Source organism: Bos javanicus, chromosome 10, assembly GCF_032452875.1.
Source record: "Bos javanicus breed banteng chromosome 10, ARS-OSU_banteng_1.0, whole genome shotgun sequence".
Taxonomy (NCBI): Eukaryota; Metazoa; Chordata; class Mammalia; order Artiodactyla; family Bovidae; genus Bos; species Bos javanicus.
Window position 1 is genome coordinate 81,822,719 of NC_083877.1, and position 19,587 is coordinate 81,842,305.

A 19,587-nucleotide genomic window follows, 5' to 3' on the forward strand; every position below is an offset into this window, starting at 1 on the left:
CAGGTCTTATGTATCAAATTAGGAAACATTTTTTAAAGTTTAATCCTTCATGTTGGCAAGGATGTTGGGAAACTAGCATGTTGCTGGTGAGAGGTCAAGTACTACAATCTTTCTAAAAGCAAATTGAAAGTATGTTTCAAGACTTTTTTAGATATTAACATAGTTTATTGTGAAGAAATACAAATGAGGACAAAAACTAAGTATGAATAGAGTTAGTTAAGAGCATAGATACTAAAGCCAGATTGCTTGGATGTAAATGCCAGCTCGACTTCTTTCTTAAAAATATTTATTTATTTGTCTGTGCTGGGTCTTAGTTGCAGCATGGGGGATCTAGTTCCCTTACCAGGGACCCAACCCCAGCCTCTCACTTTGGAAGCGAGGAGTCTCAGCCACTGGACCAGCAGTGAAGTCCCCCAGTTCTATTTATCAGCAATGTGACCTGGGACGAGTCTCTGTGACCTGGTGTCTAAAATGGGGATAATAACAACACCTATTTCACTGGATTATTATAAGTGGTATCCATTATTTTTATTATCTCAGTGTACTTTATAATAGCAAACACTTGGAATCAATCTATCTGACCACAGAAAAATGATTAAATACACTATGCTACAAACACAAAAAGAATATTGTGAAACCATTAAAAACAAGACTTTAAAAAGCTATTTAATTACATAAAACGTAAAGTAAAAAGAGCAGGAAACTGTATATATCATCCCATACCACTCATGTTTGTTAAAAGAGCACTTTGTACAAATATAGATGCTTAGAAAAAAACAGAGAGGAATTATATCTAAATATTAACAAAGAATATACCTGGGTGACAGTATAGAGTGGGGGGGTTTCTTTGTACATTTCTGTACTTTGCAAATCCTCCAGAGCAGGGTTTTTCACACTCTTAATAAGCATATGAATCATCTGGTGATCTTGAGGATAGATCTGGGTCAGCAGATCTTGGATTTTGCAGATTCTTCATCTCTAACAGGCTCCAAAGTGATGCGGATGCTACTGGCCCAAGGCCTCCACTTTGAGTAGTTAGGTTTTGGAGCCGGAGTCTTCAAACTTGACTGTGCATCGGAATCAAGGTGGCAGTGGGGGTCAAAATACAGACTGCTGGATCCCATGCGTAGAGTTTCTGATTTTAGCAGGCCTGGAGTGGGACCCTGGAAACGCCATCTCCTATTTTCCAGGTGACACTGATGCTGCAGGTCTGGAAACCGTGCTTCAAAAACCAATGATGTAAAATACATACATCTTTTTCTCAGCATCATAAAGGAGGCAGGAGCACTAAAAAAACAGGCCACCCTTCTCCTCCGTTTGCAAAATCATATGCAACCCCTTCAAATGCTTCCATAATCTAACCCAATCATTTTCAGTTACTTCTGTTTAGACCATTAAACTCAAACCACTAATGCTGTAAACATCCCCAAGATTCCGAACATCAGGACCTCTGCTGTTTCCTCACTCTGGTTGAGATGACATTTTCTTATATTTCCTCAGGATCAGATCTTACCCATCCTTCAAGGCCTCAAATGTTTCCTGCACAAAGCTTCCCTTCCTTGGGGCTCCATAGGACTTTCTTTTCCTTCTGGCGACATTTACCAATTTCTACCTGGCAGAGTGAGTATATGGGTGGGTGGTCTATCTCCTCCAGTAGACTGGGAGTTAGTTAGAGAGCAGGATAGTCCCTTCCTGGACTATCTTTGCCCCTTGACCTCAGCACATCCCCAGCAGACAGCCAGGGCAGTCTGAAAGAATGAATGAAGTAAGGGATGGAACCTTCCGAGGCGGGGCAGAGCTGTCCTGCAAGTGGACAGTAGGACACGTGCCCAGCCTTGATGACCAACAGCAACAGGTGTTTTCCATCTCTGATGTCCGTGATTCATTCTGCACAGCTGCCTGCACACCCAGGTGTCAGCACATGGCGGCTCTCAGAATATACAACGCCTGCAGGGTGAAGTGCCCACTATGTTCTGGGCGCCTGGGCAGCCACACATGGAGACACATCTCAGTGACAACCTGCACCCACAAAAAAACAGGCCTTGCCACCGTAAAATTATTAACATGAAAATATTAACACAGCTCCTGGTTCTTACTGCAGAGAACCAGGAGCTGCAGCTTGTGCCTATGTCCCTGCTTCCCGCCGCACCTGTCCTTTTAGTTTTTAAGAAATCTGTTGAGAGTGAGTCTGCATGTGTCCCCCATCCCTACAAACACATACACACACACACACTCATAATACATCCCTGCACAAACTCATGATACATCCCTACACACATACACACACACACACACTGACAAGACATCCCTACACACACACACACACACACACACTCACAATATATCCCCCCCACACTCACAGTACATCCCTACACACACACTCACAATACATCCCTACTCATGCACACACACACTGAATACATTCCTACACACGCACACACACTTATAATACATCTCTACACACGCTTATGATACATCCCTACACACATACACACACACAGACAATACATCCCTACACACACACACACTCACAATATATCCCCCCACACACTCACAGTACATCCCTACACACACACTCACAATACATCCCTACACATGCACACACACACTCATGATACATCCCTACACACACATATACACACACACACACACTGACAATACATCCCTACACACACACACACACTCACAATACATCCCTACACATGCACACACACACAATACATCCCTACACATGCACACACACTCATAATACATCCCTACACACATACCCACACACACACACTGACAATACATCCCTACACACGCACACACTCACAATACATCCCCCCCACACACACTCACAATACACCCCTACACACACACACACACACTGACAATACATCCCTACACACTGACACACACAATATATCCCCCATACACACACTCACAGTACATCCCTACACACGCACACACACACACTCACTCACAATACATCCCTACACACACACATTCACTCACAATACATCCCTACACACACACACATTCACTCACAATACATCCCTACACACACACACATTCACTCACAATACATCCCTACACACACACACATTCACCTACAATACATCCCTACACATATACACACACACATATTCACTCACAATACATCCCTACACACACACACACACACACACACACACACACACACACACACACACACACACACACACACACACACACACACACACACACACACACACACACACACCCTCCCCCATGCGTCTCTTTCAGACTAGGCGCGCCTCCGAGGGCTGGATTGAATGGGAAAGAAAGGGCTCGTCTTTGTCACTAATCCTCCCCTCCTTCAGGCGAGCCAAGCTTCTTCCGGGTCAGCGACAGTCCCCGCCAAGCCCCTCGGGCCCCCGACCCCCGGCACCGCTAGCCCCGGAGCGCGCCGGGGCCAGGTCGCCGCCGACCGCAGGTTGCGGGAGGGGAGGAGGGCGAGGCGGAGGGCGGGCGGCGCGGGAGTGGGGGAGGGAGGGCGGAGGGAAGGAGGGGAAGGCAATCCGAGGAGGAGGAGGAGAGAGCAGCCTCCCGCAGCTGGCGAGGAGAATGGGAGTGCGGGACGACGGACCGCCGCGGGGTGTCACGGCCGCGGCCGAGCTCTCCAGGCGCGGGGCCGGCGCCCGCCGCGTTTAAACCCGGGAGGGCGCGGCGGCGCCGGGCGGCGGCCGAATGGAGAGGAAGGGCTCGGCGGCCGGAGCCAAGGGGAACCCGAGTCCGCCCGCGGCCGGCGAGGCGCAGCGGCCCCAGCCGCCGCTGTGCGTCCCGGGCGGCGGCGGTGGCGGCGGCGGCGGCGGCGGAGGGACCCCGGCGCGGGGCCAGGCTGGGGCGGCGGCCGAGCCCGCCGAGTTCATCCGGCGCGCGCACGAGTTCAAGAGCCAAGGGGCGCAGTGCTACAAGGATAAGAAATTCCGCGAAGCCATCGGCAAATACCACCGGGCGTTGCTGGAGCTGAAGGGGCTGCTGCCGGCCGCCGGGGAACGGGAACGGGACTCGCGCGGGGCCTCCCCGGCCGGGGCCCCCAACCCCGGTCGCCTCTCGGAGGAGCAGAGCAAGACGGTGGAAGCCATCGAGATCGACTGCTACAACAGCCTGGCAGGTGAGCTGCACCGCGCCGCGCCGCGCTCCCGGCCCCTCCTTGCTCTGCCCTCCCCGGCTCCAGCCCGGAGCTGGTCCCTATTCTCTGGCCTCGGTCCTCCGGTCACCGCGCCGCGCCCCGCTCTCCCTCGCGGGGACCGTGCTGCTCCGGGAAGGAAAGCCCAAGAGGGGGGGACGCTTTGGAAAAAGTGTGACTTTTAGGATTAAACCTTTTGAAACTCGTGGTCATCCCGCATTCCTCCCCCGCATCCTCGTAAATTTCGCCTATAAATAGTGGGAAGGACAGATGGGGACCCAGCCGGCCTGGCGGCGACTGCTGCTACTACTGCTCACCAGTGGACCCGGGTCCAAATGCGGGAAGCGGCACCCGGGGTGGGCCACCCGCACCCACCTCATGCCCGGTGGCTGCTGGCCTCGGGGATCGTTGACACCAGAGCTGGCCCTCACCTTCCCCCCAGCTGACCGCATCTCAGAGTCAAGTCCTCGCCCGAGTCCCTTTGGCCCCAGTGGCAAAGGGCAGTTTGCTACGATGCTTTCAGCATCTCAAGCAAAATGGATTCCAAAATGCACTTTCTTCTCTCCGAGCTCTGCTGGGGCCTCGGTTGCCAGGTGAAGAGAGCAATCTCAAAGGGAAACTAGTTCAAGGTTGGGCTTGAGCTGTGCTACATTCTCGCCCCCCCACCCCGCCCCCCACTCCGTGTAGCACTGGTTCTCACACCAGCTGGCTGCTAGGCTTTGAGGAAAAGGGAGTCCTTTTATTGGGATAAGAAATTCCCAAGTACACTTTGGAGATTAAGGTCAAAGTCGGGCATTTTTAAAAATTAACAGGAAATTTTAAAGTCTCTAAAAACGGAGGAGTCTGGGTCATTCCAGGGCCTTCCTGAGAGAAGGTGGAAGAGGTTGGCAGAGGCCTTATATTTGAAAAGCAGTCTTTGGTCTTCTCCCACCTCATCTGGTGGGATTTGGGAATGACCCACCTCCTCTAATCAAATTAAAGGCCCTCACTCCTGGTCCCTAACCCTTGAAGTTGCCCAAACTCTTTAGCTCTGGACACTTGGCGCAGAGTTAGGTGAGGAGAATGGGTGTGGCTGGAGATGGATTTGTCTGGAGGCCAGACAGTTGGGGGATGAAAAATATATGTGGATAATTGTGCTCTGTTTCTAAGTGCCAGTCCGCTCTGTTCCCTTGGATGTCTCTAGTGCCTGCCTATCTCTGCTTCCATAAGGCCATATCCAGGGTCATCTTAGAGCCAGGCACTTTGTAATTCGTTAAGTAGTTTACACACGTAAAGGATTAATAATAATAGTAGTAGTAGCGACGGTGGGGATGGTGCTGCTGATGGCAGTCCTACTGGTAACTGCAGCAGGTAAAGTAGTAGTAATATGGCATAGGTGTATTTCAGTCAATCACAAGGCACATCGTGATTCCCTTCCTTTCCTGCAAGTCTCTGGCATGTTCACTACTGCCTGATGAATGTAAAGGGCAGAGTGGCCATGGGTGGAGAAATCACTAATGTAGTGATTTCAGACTGGCAGTAGAGTCTTCTATTTAGTATTTTCCATGGGCATTCTAGGGTTGCCCCTCACCCCATGCTATTGGCTGCCAGCCTATGGCTAGCACAGCCTACCTTCTACCCCAAAGTGGTTACATTTCCATGGTGAAACTGAAGCTGTGTCTTCCTTGGTCAGGCCAGCCCAGTGGGTGGGGCTAAGATCTGGACAGTTCCTCCACTTCCACGCCCACCCCCCCCACACACACTCCTGGAAAACTTTAGTGGTGAGAGAATGGAAAGTAGCAACGGCAGATTTCCCCTTCTGCTGCTTGTTCCAGTGCTCACCACTTATTAATATTCATAATTTATGGATTGCAAAAGTAATGCATGCCTATCGAATGTATTTTCTTTTAGAAAATGCAAAATTACCTATGGTCACAGCAACCTAAAGAAATCCATTGTGATATATTTCCTTCCTCTATCTTTTTCTTTACTTAAATGTAAACTGTTTACAAAGTGAAGGACCTCCTGCGTCCTGTTTTTACGCCCAGTCGCCATTGTATCTATCAGAGCATTTTTTACACTTCACTGAAATCTTTTTGTGAAGATTATTTTCAAGGGCAACCTAAAAATTTTAAATACGTGTTTACAATGATCATTTGATGGAAAGAGGAAGAAATATGGTCCCTATTATTGTTGTTAAGACCAGAACAATGCAGTGTGGCCTGTAAGATAATCTTTCCCCCTGTGCCTGATTGAAGGGAAGAGATAGCAACTGCAAGTTTGTTCTGGCAAAAAGGCAACTGGCCCTTCCATCCGGGCTGCAGTGCTGGCTGAGCAACCCAGTGGGCTCCAGGTAGGAACAGTCTGAAGATGTTGGTCCTCTCAAGAATCTGTCCTTCTACACAGCTGTGCATAGAGGAAGAGCTTTGGGGTTTAGAAGCAACATGGACTAGCTCAGAAATACCTGGAGGATTAGGCCGTGTTGCTAAGGGCATCTCAGCACCAAACAAAAACTGTTGTGAGGCTTCTGGAGGAAATCTAGGTTCAGGTGGTCCTTGTACTCTGCATGGAAGGCCCCAAGAGAACAGCAAGTGGGCAGTTAGAATCTGCTAAGAGATATTCACCGAAAAATCCATTTAGATGACTTGAAGTGACCATTTGAAGGGTATGCAGGCAATTTGCAAGGTGCCTATGGTTGTGGTCTGTTCTGGCTTAGAGTTTCTTTCTGATTAGTAGGGATCTGGCCAGTGGTGCAAGTCTTCTCGATTTGATTGTACATGTCTTATTCTCTAAGAAATTCAAGGGAAAAGATAGGCAGCATCTTCTTCCTTCAGAATTTCTAATGATTTTGATACAATGATTAGAAAAGATATTCTGACCTGCCAAGGGAGATGTAGACATGTAATTCTTACCAAGGCTACAAAAGAGGCATATACTGGCCAACTGATCGACTCCCATTGACCTCGAACAAGACACAGGGCTCCCCTGGGGCCTTGGAATGGTCTGTGCAAAACCTCTTGAAGGACAGAGCCTTTTGCTTTACATCTGTTCCTGTGGGATTGTGAGGGCCCCAGCTGGGATGTGATCAAAAGGTTGTAATGCATGACTTTGTGGGTATTTTCAAATGATGTTCAGGACTCAGATGCCCACAGTGGAGATGAGTGCTGGCAGGCCATGGCATTGAATCTGAAGGCTAGATGAGAGTCAGCTTAGGCCCCTATTCCTGGCATACCCTGTGGCTTTGTATAAGTCCCTACCACATTATTTTATATCCATCTTCCTATCCATTTAGAGCTATGTTTGGGAGGGGTTTTATTTGTTTTACCAAAGGACAGGTAATTTCTATTGAATTAAAAGACCCAGGAGAGGGGAATGACACGGCCTAAATAAGTCACACCTGAAAAACCTGGATGAGAGTCAGTTTTATCAGTACTTGTTTTATCTTCAAGCCATAGAACCAGAGCCAGCTACATAATTTGTGGGGCCCAATGGAAAATGAAAATGTGGGCTCCTTCTTCAAAAAGCGGAAGAAAATTGTCCTTAAAGGTCTTAAAAAATAAAGCTTTTCCCCTTTCATGATCTCTCTCGACTTGGTGTTTTTATCTGCTATTTAATGTCATTATTAGAAAATGATAATTTTAAAGGCTTGGCGTGAATTAGCCATTCATCTTTATAGTGTGCAGTGCCAGTTTTAAGTGGAAATACAAGAGCACTTCACTGGGATGTGAAATCACCTAAGTTCCACAGTTCACATTTTGCAGTTGGTACGTGCATATGTACTTTATTCCTGCTGGAACTGTGAAAATGCTGACAAAATGAACTCAACTGCTTTTATTTCACTTTTTATATGCATACTTTTTTTGTGCCCTCTTTACCAATCTTGCCTTTCTGATGAGTAAGGAAAGGAAAGGGAGCTATTCCTTACTCCCACCCAAATCTTTCCTTCTCTGTCATCATTTTCAGCCTAAGTGGTTGGCTAGCACAGGGAAGTAACTTAAGCAAGAAAGGATATGCTGGGGTTTTAGGTTATTTGTGTTTCGTAGAACACTGTTGCTTCCTTTCTGCATTTGAAGCAATTTCTGGGTTGAATGGAAAGCCTGGCCTCTTTGGGCTGTCAGTGTAGGTGCTTACCTGGTTATAGACCAAGCACCCTTACCTTATGTTTGCTGAACTCCCCTTTATCATGGAACCACTGTATGCTTATGGGGCACTGTGAATGCTAGGTACTACATGGGGTTGCAAAGAGTGTTTGTGCCTCTCTTCTGATCATGTTCATGCTCCATTATCCCATTGGGCTTCACTTACAAAAGAAAGAAAGAAAGTGAAGGTGCTCAGTCTTTGCAACCCCGTGGACTGTAGCCCACCAGGCTTCTCCGTCCATGGGATTTTCCAGGCAAGAGTACCGGTGTGAATTGCCATTTCCTTCTCCGGGGGATCTTCCCGACCCGGGAATCAAACCCAGGTCTCTGGCATTGCAGGCAGACACTTTACCCTCTGAGACACCAGGGAAGCCTTCCAAAACATAGTTTCAAAGATAAAATAAGAATTTCAAGAAGTCAACAGCAGAGCATTAAATCAAATACAAGGAACTTCTGAACATGGGTCCTGTGTGACTGTACCCTTGAAGCCACCCCACAATGGGACACCAGTAGATGATTGAGCACATGCATCTAAGGTGGACAAAACTAGATACAGACTCTGAGGCAGATTCTAAGACAAAAGGTACCTGACAGAAATCGGTGTGGGAACCAGAGGACTGAGCATGAAGATGGATAAATTAAGAATGCAAGAATCAGTTGTTAAAAGAGGTCAAGAGCTAGAGACAAGCAGTAACCGGGTAACCAGAAGATGAGTTGTTGGGATAAGAACTGGCAAAGGAAGGGGAAAGAAGAGAGAGGTTTCATGTTAAGATGCTCAGCCAAGATCTTGCCATCTGGATGGGAGAGCTTGACCCGCCAAGCCATTGTTGACCCAAGGCTGGTCCTCGGGCAGCCCCTTGACCAATAAATCTTAAGCCTGTAAACATGACTTTGAAGATCATCTTCCAAGAAAGAATATGAGAATTTAAACTTGTAGAATGCTTTCAAGAAAAGAATATGCCAAATGTAGACTTCAGGCTGAGTTTCTGAAGTGGATTCTGAAGTTCCTTAGTTTCCCTACGAAACTAAGTAGTGAGTTGGATGGCTCATAGCCAGCGACTCTCTAGGACATCTGGAAGTAAGAGTCCCTATAGCCAAAATGCAGGGGAGTGCCCCATCCAAGTCACAGGGACTTGCTGCAGGGTGGACAGGAGGGCCAAGATGTAGAGCAGCCAGAAACTGTTCCCAGAGCTTCACAGGTTGGGAGTGACCTGTGAGATGGAACATTCTCTCCTGCCAGCTGTTTTCTTTCATCACCAGGTTGTACCTCCTGCATACAACTAGGATGAAAACACAGTGTTTCACCCAACCAACCAGCAATTTCCTAATTTCCAGATATTTGGCTTTGGGAAATCAGATGTCCATGCTGGGACCAGATTGTCACTAAGATGATACTGTGGTCAATTCCCAATCACATAGCAGCAGCCACGGCTCTAGCATGGACAATGTACCAGATATTTAAAAAGCCAAAGCTAAGGGAATTCCCTGGCTGTCCAGTGCTTAGTATGTGGTGTTCTCACTGCCAAGGACCAACGTTCCATCCCTGGTTGGGAAAGTAAGATTCTGCAAGCCATGCGGTATGAGATATGTGTGTCAGTGGGGAAGGTACTTTAAAAAAAAAAAGGCCAAAGATAATACTACATATAATTAAAAGTGTTTATGGGCTTCCCATGTGGTGCTAGTGGTAAAAAATATGCCTGCCAATGCAGGAGATGAAAGAGACGTGGGTTTGACCCCTGTGTTGGGAGGATCCCCTGGAGGAGGGCATGACAACTCACTCCAGTATTCTTGCCTGGAGAATCCCATGGACAGAGAAGCTCTGGCAGACTACAGTCCGTATGGTCGCAAAGAGTAGAACATGACTGATGCCACTTAGCAGGCACATACAGTCTTCCTCATGGATTTCATATTGCCTTGAAATTATTATTATCAGGGTAAAGCTCATTATCTTCCTTTTATGCATACATACACATTTTCATATCAGCAACGAAATGATGCCATGTCTGGTAGGACTCAAAACCAACAGTTCCCAAATTTTATAATAAACTATACTGAAAAATTATAATATATATATATATATATATATATGAATCACTTTGTCATATACCTGAAACTAACATAACATTTGTAAATCAACTATATTTCAATTAAAAAAAAAAAGGAAGCAGAATGTGATGTGTAGTGCCAAGGAGAGTTGACTTGAATCAGAAAAGTCTTGGGTTGAAATGTATCCAAGTGAAAAAAAAAAAAAGAAGAAATGTATCCAAGTGGACCTTCTCTTCTTGTTCAGCCAAAAGGAGTTTAAAACAGCACTCAAATTACAGACAACATTACACAGAGGAAGACTGTGGAGCAAAGGTTTCCCTTCCACAGTGTGTCCATGTGTAAAAAATGAAAGTGCTAAGGAAGTGCTAACTAGCTAGCTTGAGTGTTATGTAAAATCAGAATTATGATTTCAGATTTGGATATGACCCTTACTGTGGTGTGTGAATTTCCTTGTCAACATCACCACCTTGTCATCAACATGAGCTTTAGACACTTCCAAAAATAGGGATACTCACCACTACCTAAAGTGACTTATTTAGCAACCACCACCACAAAACAACAGCTACAATGATAATGACAGTCACAACGATGGCAGTAAAGACTACCGTGACGGGCCCAGTTTCTGGCATCCAGTAGATTTTCCATGAATGTGTTTGAAAGGAATGAAAATGCTCATCCCAGCATTTGTCTCATATTAAGGATCCAAGAAATTCAATCCTTAATATTAATTAATGTTAATTGAGCAACTAATAGGCGCTAGACCCTGGGCTTGAGAGCTGGGTACGCAGACAAGGTCACTGAACTTACATATATACCTATGTAACTTGTGAGACAGAAAATCCAAGCTCAGAACAGTTAAGTCCCTTGCCCATGGTCACATAGTTGTATATGGCAAACTGGAATTTCTCATCTGCCAGGTCCCTAATTTGAAAGCCTATGATTTTAAACACTCACCCCACACCCTCCATCTTTAGAAGTTTCTTTCTTAGGTACAAAAATTTGCCTCCTTGAAATTTCTGTCGATCCATTCGTAGTCTATCTACCTTTTGAAGCAACACAGAATACATCTCATCAGTGTAACAGGGGAAACCCTTGACATTTTTAGGGCAACTCGCTTGCCCATCCTCCAGTTTTGTCTTCTGTAAGTTATTCCTTTTTTTATTTTAATGAAAAAAAAGTCACTACTTTTTTTTTTTTTTTTACCGTGATGTGCTTTGTATGTTTAGGATTCCCATTTCATGACCATCCTGGGTGGTTAAGGGGAAAGTGTCCTGTACTCTGCACCAGGTTCTATGTCACTAGGAAGGAGACTTGAATTTATATGGACAGAGAGGAATAAGAATCTGATGAGTCACAATTTCTAATGAACCGTATTATGCCCCTCTATCCAGAGTATGTAAATTCTAGTTAAGAGGTCTTGAGAAATTTAAGTGGATCTGTTAAGAGTAGGAATTCATTTCAGCCATTACTTTTTCAGTGATCAGTTTTGTGGATACAATAAGGAAAATGACCCACTAGAAGAGGAACATCTGGACTTGTCCAAGTGCATTATTGCAGACCCGGTCAGTTTTAATGTCATGAGAGTAATGATCCCATCATTTAAAAATATGTTCCGGTTTAAGTGCTAAATGAGATTGGACACAATATTATTCTGCGTGGCATGGAACATTTGCTCTCCTAACATCCTCTAAAGTAGTATTTATTTTTAAGTTTGTGTTTTTGTGACTGACTGATAAGTTCTAACTTTGGGAGCCAAAACCTCGTGTCCCAAGAAACGAAAACAACCCCTCCCCCAAACCCAGCAGTAAGCAGTCCAGTTGGCTCTGTGTATAGTGGGACGGGAACTGAAGGAGACTCATGTGACAGCTGGTGGCACATTCACTACATACGTGAACTTAATCTGGTCACAAGACCTCTAGTCTTGAGTTTCCTCACTTGCTAAATGGGTATAATCATGCCGGCTTAACTCACAGGGTAAGGATGAGAAGCAAGAAGATAATGTATGAATGTACTTTATAAACTATAAAGTATTGAAGTATAAGTTAGCCTTTGAAGTCAATGGGGGTGTTTAGGAGAAAGACAAAAGAATAGAAAAAAGAAGTGGGGGGCTTCCCTGGTGGCTCAGTGGTGGAGAGCTCACCTGCTAATACGGGAGACACGGGTTCGACCCCTGGTCTGGGACAGTCCCACGTGCGGTGGAGCAACTGGGCCCAGGCACCACAGCTGTTGAGCCTGTGTTCGAGAGCCTGGGAGCCACAGTGAATGAGCCCATGTGCCACAACTACTGAAGCCCACGTGCTCTAGAACCCATGCTCTGCACCAAGAGAAGCCTCCACCACAGTGAGAAACCTGTGCAACACAAATGGAGAGTATCCCCTGCTCTCTGCAACTAGAGAAAAGCCCACACAGGAATGAAGACCCCCGTACAGTCAAAAATAAATAAATAAAATTATTTTTTAAAAAAAGAAGTGGGGGGAATACCATGGTGGTCCAGTGTCTAAGACTCCATGCTCCCAATGCCAGGGGACCCGGGCTTGATCCCTGGTCAGGGAACTGGATCCCACATGCCACAGTGAAGACCTGGTGCAGCCAAGTAAATAACAGATAGACATAAAATAAAAAGAAATAAGGAGTGGGAACTGCCCAGTGAAGGAAATTCCCACTAATTCTAACAATTTTCAAAGGGATCCTTGAATAGTATCCCTAGTTGCTGCTGCTGCTGCTAAGTCGCTTCAGTCGTGTCCGACTCTGTGCGACCCCATAGACGGCGGCCCACCAGGCTCCCTGTCCGTGGGATTCTCCAGGCAAGAGCACTGGAGTGGGCTGCCATTTCCTTCTCCAATGCATGAAAGGGAAAAGTGAAAGTGAAGTCACTCAGTCATGTCCGACTCTTCTCGACCCCATGGTCTGCAGCCTACCAGGCTCCTCCGTCCATGGGATTTTCCAGGCAAGAGTACTGGAGTGGGGTGCCATTGCCTTCTCCAAGTATCCCTAGTAGATACTAGGAAAAGTCTCTTGATGCATGGTTTCTACATTCAGTATCTATCCCATTTGGTTTCAAACACACACACTCAAATGATTCCCCAAATGCAGGTCATCCACAAAAAGAAAAGCACTTGCTAATAAAGCAAAAGTATTTCTGATGAGAAGAATGTGACGGACATTCTTTGCAGGCCAAGTTCCCCCACTTGTCTTCAGATGTCCCCATCGAGAACACAGCAGAAGTGTGACTTGATGGAGTGATACAGACAGCAAGTTCTGTCTCTCATTGGTCAGCTGCCTGGAATCAAAGGATCTTGCCTCAAGTTTTCTGACGTCCGAGGGTTGGAGTCCAGAATCTCGGAGGTCCTTTCCCGCTCTGCAAAGAATAATTCTCCATTCTTTCTGAACTGGGTGGCCATTACCCAGAATGGGAGAGATCTGTGTGGATGGATAGGAACCAGTCTCCAAAATCTATCATTATGTGAAAAGGCAGGGGTTTCCCTGGTGGTCTAGTGGTTAGGAATCCATCTCCCAATGCAGGGGACACGGGTTTGATCCCTGGCCCGAGATGATTCCACATCCCACGGAGCAACTAAGCCCATGGACCACAACTACGGAGCCAGTGCCCCAGAGCCCACGAGCTGCAACTGCTGAGCCCAGACACAGAACTACTGAGCCCACCTGCTGCAGCTGTTGAAGCCTGCACGCCTAGGGCCTGTGCTCTGTCGCCGGAGAAGCCACTGCAAAGAGAAGCCCACGCACCACAACCAGCAAAAGCCTGTATGCAGCAGCGAAGACCCAGCTCAGCCAAAAATAAATAAATAAAAATCTTTTTTGAAAAAAGGCAGAATGCAGAACAGTGTTTAAAAAGTATAAACTAGCATCAGCATATACACTAGTACAGTATTTGCTTTCAAGAAGATTATCTGAAATTATGCAAGTGAAGCTGTTCGTTTGAATACAGAACTGGACATTTTTCCTTTTCTTTTTGATGATTACGACTTCATTGTTTTTAGAGCAATTAAAGGTTTATAGACCTGGAGAAGGGAATGGCAACCCACTCCAGTATTCTTGCCTGGAGAATCCCACGGACAGAGGAGCCTGACAGGCTGCAATCCATGGGGTTGCAAAGAGTCGCACATGACTGCGCGACTAACCCTAAAAATTTATAGCAAAACTGAAGGTAAAGAACGGAGATTTCTCGTATACTGCCTGCTCCCATATATGCCTAGCCTGCCCTGGAGTGGTATGTTTCTTACAATAATCTGTATTGACCCAGAACGATCACCAAAAGTCCATGGTTTACTTCGAGGTTCTCTCTCCTGTTGTACATTCTGTGGACTTAGACAAGTGTATGATGAAATGTCCATGTCACTGTGGTGCCATACAGAGTGCTTTCCCTGCCCTTAACATCCTCTGTGTGCTTCCTCGTCATCTCTTAGCCCACCCCAGCCCCTGGCAGCCACTGACCTTTTTACTGGCTCCATCGTTTGCTTTTTCCAGAATGTCCTATAGTTGGAATCGTACAGTGTGTAGCCTTTGCAGTCTAATTTCTTTCACTTAGTCATATGCATTTAAGGTTCCTCTGTGTTCCTTTTTTAACTTTTTCTTCTAAATCTTTCTATAGTGTATGACTTTTCTAAGTATATGCATTATTATTTTTATTTTTAACGAAAAACGATGACAGGATTATCTGTGTGGAAAGATTATGCATAGTTTTGCTTCTTTTATTTTCCCCCTAAAAAAAGCCCACCTTATTCACGTAATTTTTAATGCTGTTCTGGATATTACCTGAGTCTTGTCTAATCATGTCAGAATGTGACACATAAGATGTCAAGCAAAATTATCCCAAGCCCCAAACTTTCTCTTATTATCCCATCTTATGACTTATCCTTTCTGCAGTGCCCATCACCCCAAAGCACACACAGGGCTAGGTCCTGGCAGCATGGTACCCCCACAGCAGGGGGATGGTAGCACATGAGTGATGGTGTGAATCTGCTGGTGAGATAGGGAAGAAAGTTGAGTCAGAGCTTGTGATACAGACTGGTCCTGAGCAGTTGTGATGTGCCTCTGGTGTAGAGGAAGGGACCGTATCGGTGGTCCATGACCAAGATTCTTTTCGGCCCCTGAGTCTAGGAAATCCTGCCCTGTCAGTAGCTCAGAAACAGCACCCGGAAGGAAGCTCACTGGCTCATCAGATCCTTATTGGATGCTTGCCATGGCTGTTAAATCTCAAACCCACTGTGTTCTCCACAGAACATGGCACGGGGTTGTGGGAGCAGGGTTCTCATCTAGACTCTGCTGCTCACTTGCACTGTGATTTTGGAAAGGTCACATCACTCCGAGCCTCAGTTTCCTCATATGTAAACAGCAAGGTGTTGGGTCAGATGCCCTCCAAGTCCCGTTTCGGAAGTGTTGAGCCGTCTAGGATTTTGAAAACTGTCTAGTGTCCCCACCCCACCCCCACCCTCCTCTAGCCTCTCTCTCTTCTGGAAGCAAGCAGATTTAGAAAGGAAACAGGAAACAAGCTCCCTTTTGTTCTAGTTTACTGATAGGTGCTGACAAATAGGCATGAGAGATCTCAACCAAGATTTCCAAGGTAACCTTGCAAATATGAAGGTAAACCAAAATAAAGGAACCCACAGTCTTGCAGAGTGAGAGTCAGACAGAGGGTCTCCAAGAGGAACGAGAGTGGGGTTGGAAGCCTCTTTAAAATATTACCTGGGTGCTGGAATCTAAAGTGATGGCACCAGATATTACCTATTGCTGCTAGATCTTCTCAGATTATTCCAAAATTCAGACTTTGATTCTTAGCAGGCCATCATTCACCCTAGGAAATCTGGCAAAACTAGCTACATTAGACCAGGAAGTTCTGTTGGAGCCAGTAAAAGGCTTTTAAGAAATGAGCTGGGAGTGGTGGGGCCAAGCGTTTCAGGGAACAGTTGCTAAGCTGTAGCATCTCAGAGAGTTGCTACCCTTGGCTTAAGACTGGAGAGCCCTGAGGAGTCTCGGCCAGGTCCTGAGCACATCTGGACCAGGATGTGATTCTGGACCTATTGCTTGTGCAGAGTCAGAACTTAGCTCCTTTCTCAAATGGACCCGAACCTCAGATTGCAGATGCCAACTGGTCATTGGAACTTGTGTCTCTGACACCTCCAGGGAGAGAAAGGCTGTGTCCCTGTGTGTGCCAGTGAAAATGGGGTAGGGGGGTGAAGAGAGGAAGCAGAGAAGCACAGAGAAACAGGCAGGCACAGACTTAGACCCCAGAAAACCTAAGGGCAAGGAGGCCTAATGGAAAGGAACTTTACTTAGCATAAGAGGGTCTGGCTTTGACCCCTGACTTCCCATCTACTCCTCCATTAACCTTGGTACAGTCCCAATCTTAACAAGCTTCTGTTTCCATTATAGCATGGGAGCAATAATATGCACCAGATCGGACTGTGATGATTGAAATTAAAGGATACATGCATGCATGCCCACTACAGTGCCTAGCACGTAACTGATGCTTAATAGGTGATGGCTATATGTAAATCTAGCTTCTCTGGTGGCTCAGGCAGTAAAGCGTCTGCCTACAATGCGGGAAACCTGGGTTCAATCCCTGGGTTGGGAAGACCTCCTGGAGAAGGAAATGGCAACCCACTCCAGTATTCTTGCCTGGAAAATCCCGTGGACGAAGGAGCCGGTAGGCTACAGCCCATAGGGTTGCAAAGAGTCTGACACGACTGAGCGACTTCACTTTCTCTTTCATGTGTAAATCTAACTCCTACTCCAGTAAGTGCTGTGGCAGGAAAGTGTGCAAGAGGGGAGGACAAAGGACTCAGCAAAGGAGACTGGGGGAATATGGGAAGCAAGTGAGCAAAAGAGGGATCAGGGCAAGTCTCAGCTCTTAAGTGTCTGCAGGGCAGAGGAGGTGAGCAAGATGTGAACCGAGAGCCTTTGGTGTGGGTGTTTCCTACCTGGGCCCACGAGGCTGGGTGAACAATAATCCACCAGGCTTCCTCTGAAAGGCAGCTGATCTCCTGCAGGACCAAGGGCCATGGGACCCCTAAGGTTTGTGCCTGCTTCCATTTTCTCAGGGTATAAGTCAAGCCATTGACTTGTAACATTTAGAAACTGCTGGGTTCTAGGCAGACATGTCTCTGGCCTGAGATTGTGCGGGCAAATAAGCCTCAGATAGACGGTGTCTGTTCTCCACCCCTTGCCATCCTCCGCCCCAGGATGCTCTGACCCATTCTTTGAACTGAACTAGCAGAGAAAGAACCTCGGACTCTCTCACAAGTCAGACCAGTTCAGAGTCTGAGAGCAGAGAGCAAGGATGTTCCAGGAAGAGAAGATTCGTGCTGTGATCTGCTGGGTTCCCTGGGGAGCTTCGCAAGCAAGAAAGCGGGACTGACGGGCTGGGGAGAGGAGGCTGTGGAGGAAGTCGAGGCCCCTGGGAGAGGGAGAGAGGGTGCTAAGCCAGCAGCCTCGTGCCCGCTTTGCCTGTCCTCTGGTGCCCTGTGCTGGAGCCAGCTTACTGAGCTGCCTTCCACTGTCAGATGAGGAAAGCCCCTGGGCTTGATCAGGGGTCCTGGGAATAAAAGCCCTCGCAGGTGTTTCTTGGCATGCGTGCTAAGTTGCTTCAGCCACATCTGACTCTTTGTGACCCATGGACTGTAGCCTGCCAGGCTCCTCTGTCCATGGGATTCTCCAGGCAAGAATACTGGAGTGGGTTGCCATGCCCTCCTCCAGGGGACCTTCCCGACCCAGGGATCAAACCCACGTCTCTTACGTCTCCTGCATTGCAGGTGGGTTCTTTACCACTAGTGCCACCTGGGAAGCCCTGTTTCTTGGAGCCTCCCTTTAATCCCAGCTTACAGGCACTCCTCTGCCATGATGCCTCGGGTCCTCTTATGATCCTGGGTCTCTCCAGATGGGCACTTCTCGAAGGGTCAGTGCTTTCTGCTCAGGAAACCCTTCAGCAGCCTTCACCGCGTCTATCCTCCCAGGGTCTCCCCCTGCTCTCTTTGAAGACGTAATGGGCAGAGGTAATTTCTTTAAAAAAATGAAATCACAGTTGATGAGGGTATTCTAAAAAAAGATCATTTCTCCCCTAAGAGGAACTCTGATGCCTGTTAGTATAAATTCTTTCCCCTGATACACAAGCACACATTTATTTATTTATTTATTTTCACAAGATTTGGGTTTTACTTGGTTGTGCAATGTTTGGGTTGCACAAATGTTAACAAGTTTTTTCACCAATGTTTTCCACTAAAAACATTTCTCAGTGTAATTATCTGTTTTTCTACAGCATGATTTTAATGTCCATGTCATGTTCTTATACCAGTGCCCCATTATTTATTTAACCAGTCTCCTACGGATCTATAAGTTATTTCCAACACTTTGCTAATATGTACAATGCTGCCACAGAGAAGCCACAGAAGTGTTCTTTCTGCTACATGTGTGCCTATTAACTAACTTATCCCCAAACATATCTGGTGCCATGGAAGAACGGTGGGAGAGATGATCAGAACAGGAGAGGTGTTTTTTAAAGTCTAAAAAGAGTACAGGATGGCATTTTGGCTTCTGAGATTCTTTTCCCCCATCCTAATTCAGAATTCCTGCCAATGGGCATGACACGGGTACTAGCCAGAGCTGACAAGATAAAGATAACCTCAGGTAATGAGTTTCTTCTGAATCTATCTGGGTATATACCCATCATCACATTCCAAATGGCCCAACTGGTTCTTTCAGAGTCCACTTCTAACCCGACAGGGTGTGAATGGAAGCAAACAATAATCCTGGCCTACCTTCTGCCTCCTGCTCACTCCTCTCTGCGTGTATGCCACAATGAAGTCATGTAAGAGGCGGGGGCTGGGGAGGGGATAACTCGTAGGTAAGATGCCGTAGCAGCCAAGTCTCCTTCCTTCATGAACAGGAGCACGTGACAGGCAACAGAAAGCTGAACTGACCTCAGACTTTGACATTACAACTCTTGAGCAGATTCCAGTATCCATCAGAGGGGTTCCCAACCTCCGCTAATGCCTGATGACCTGAGGTGGAACTGATGTAATCATAATAGAAATAAAGTGCACAATAAATGTAATGCATTTGAATCATCCCGAAACCATCCCCCCCAACCCCACCCCCACCCCACGAAGTCCAAGGAAAAATTGTCTTCTGTGAATCTGGTCCCTGCTGCTGAAAAGGTTGGGAACCTTAAAGGACTGTCAACATAAGCCTTTAGCTTATAAGATTTTAGAGTGGCTTTTCACCTTCGTTCTTCTGCTTGCCATTTTGTAAGCCAAG

The 19,587-nt window shown here is 46.6% G+C and overlaps 1 protein-coding gene across 1 annotated transcript in view; it reads left to right on the forward strand.

The window, feature by feature from the left end:
* Positions 1-3,521: 3,521 nt before the first annotated feature.
* The window catches only part of TTC9 (tetratricopeptide repeat domain 9), a 33,477-nt gene continuing 17,411 nt past the window's right edge, over positions 3,522-19,587 (forward strand). Inside the window, exon 1 of the mRNA XM_061429286.1 lies at positions 3,522-4,138. Coding sequence (XP_061285270.1) covers positions 3,712-4,138 — 427 coding nt within the window. The 5' untranslated portion in view covers positions 3,522-3,711. The remainder of the gene's footprint in view (positions 4,139-19,587) is intronic.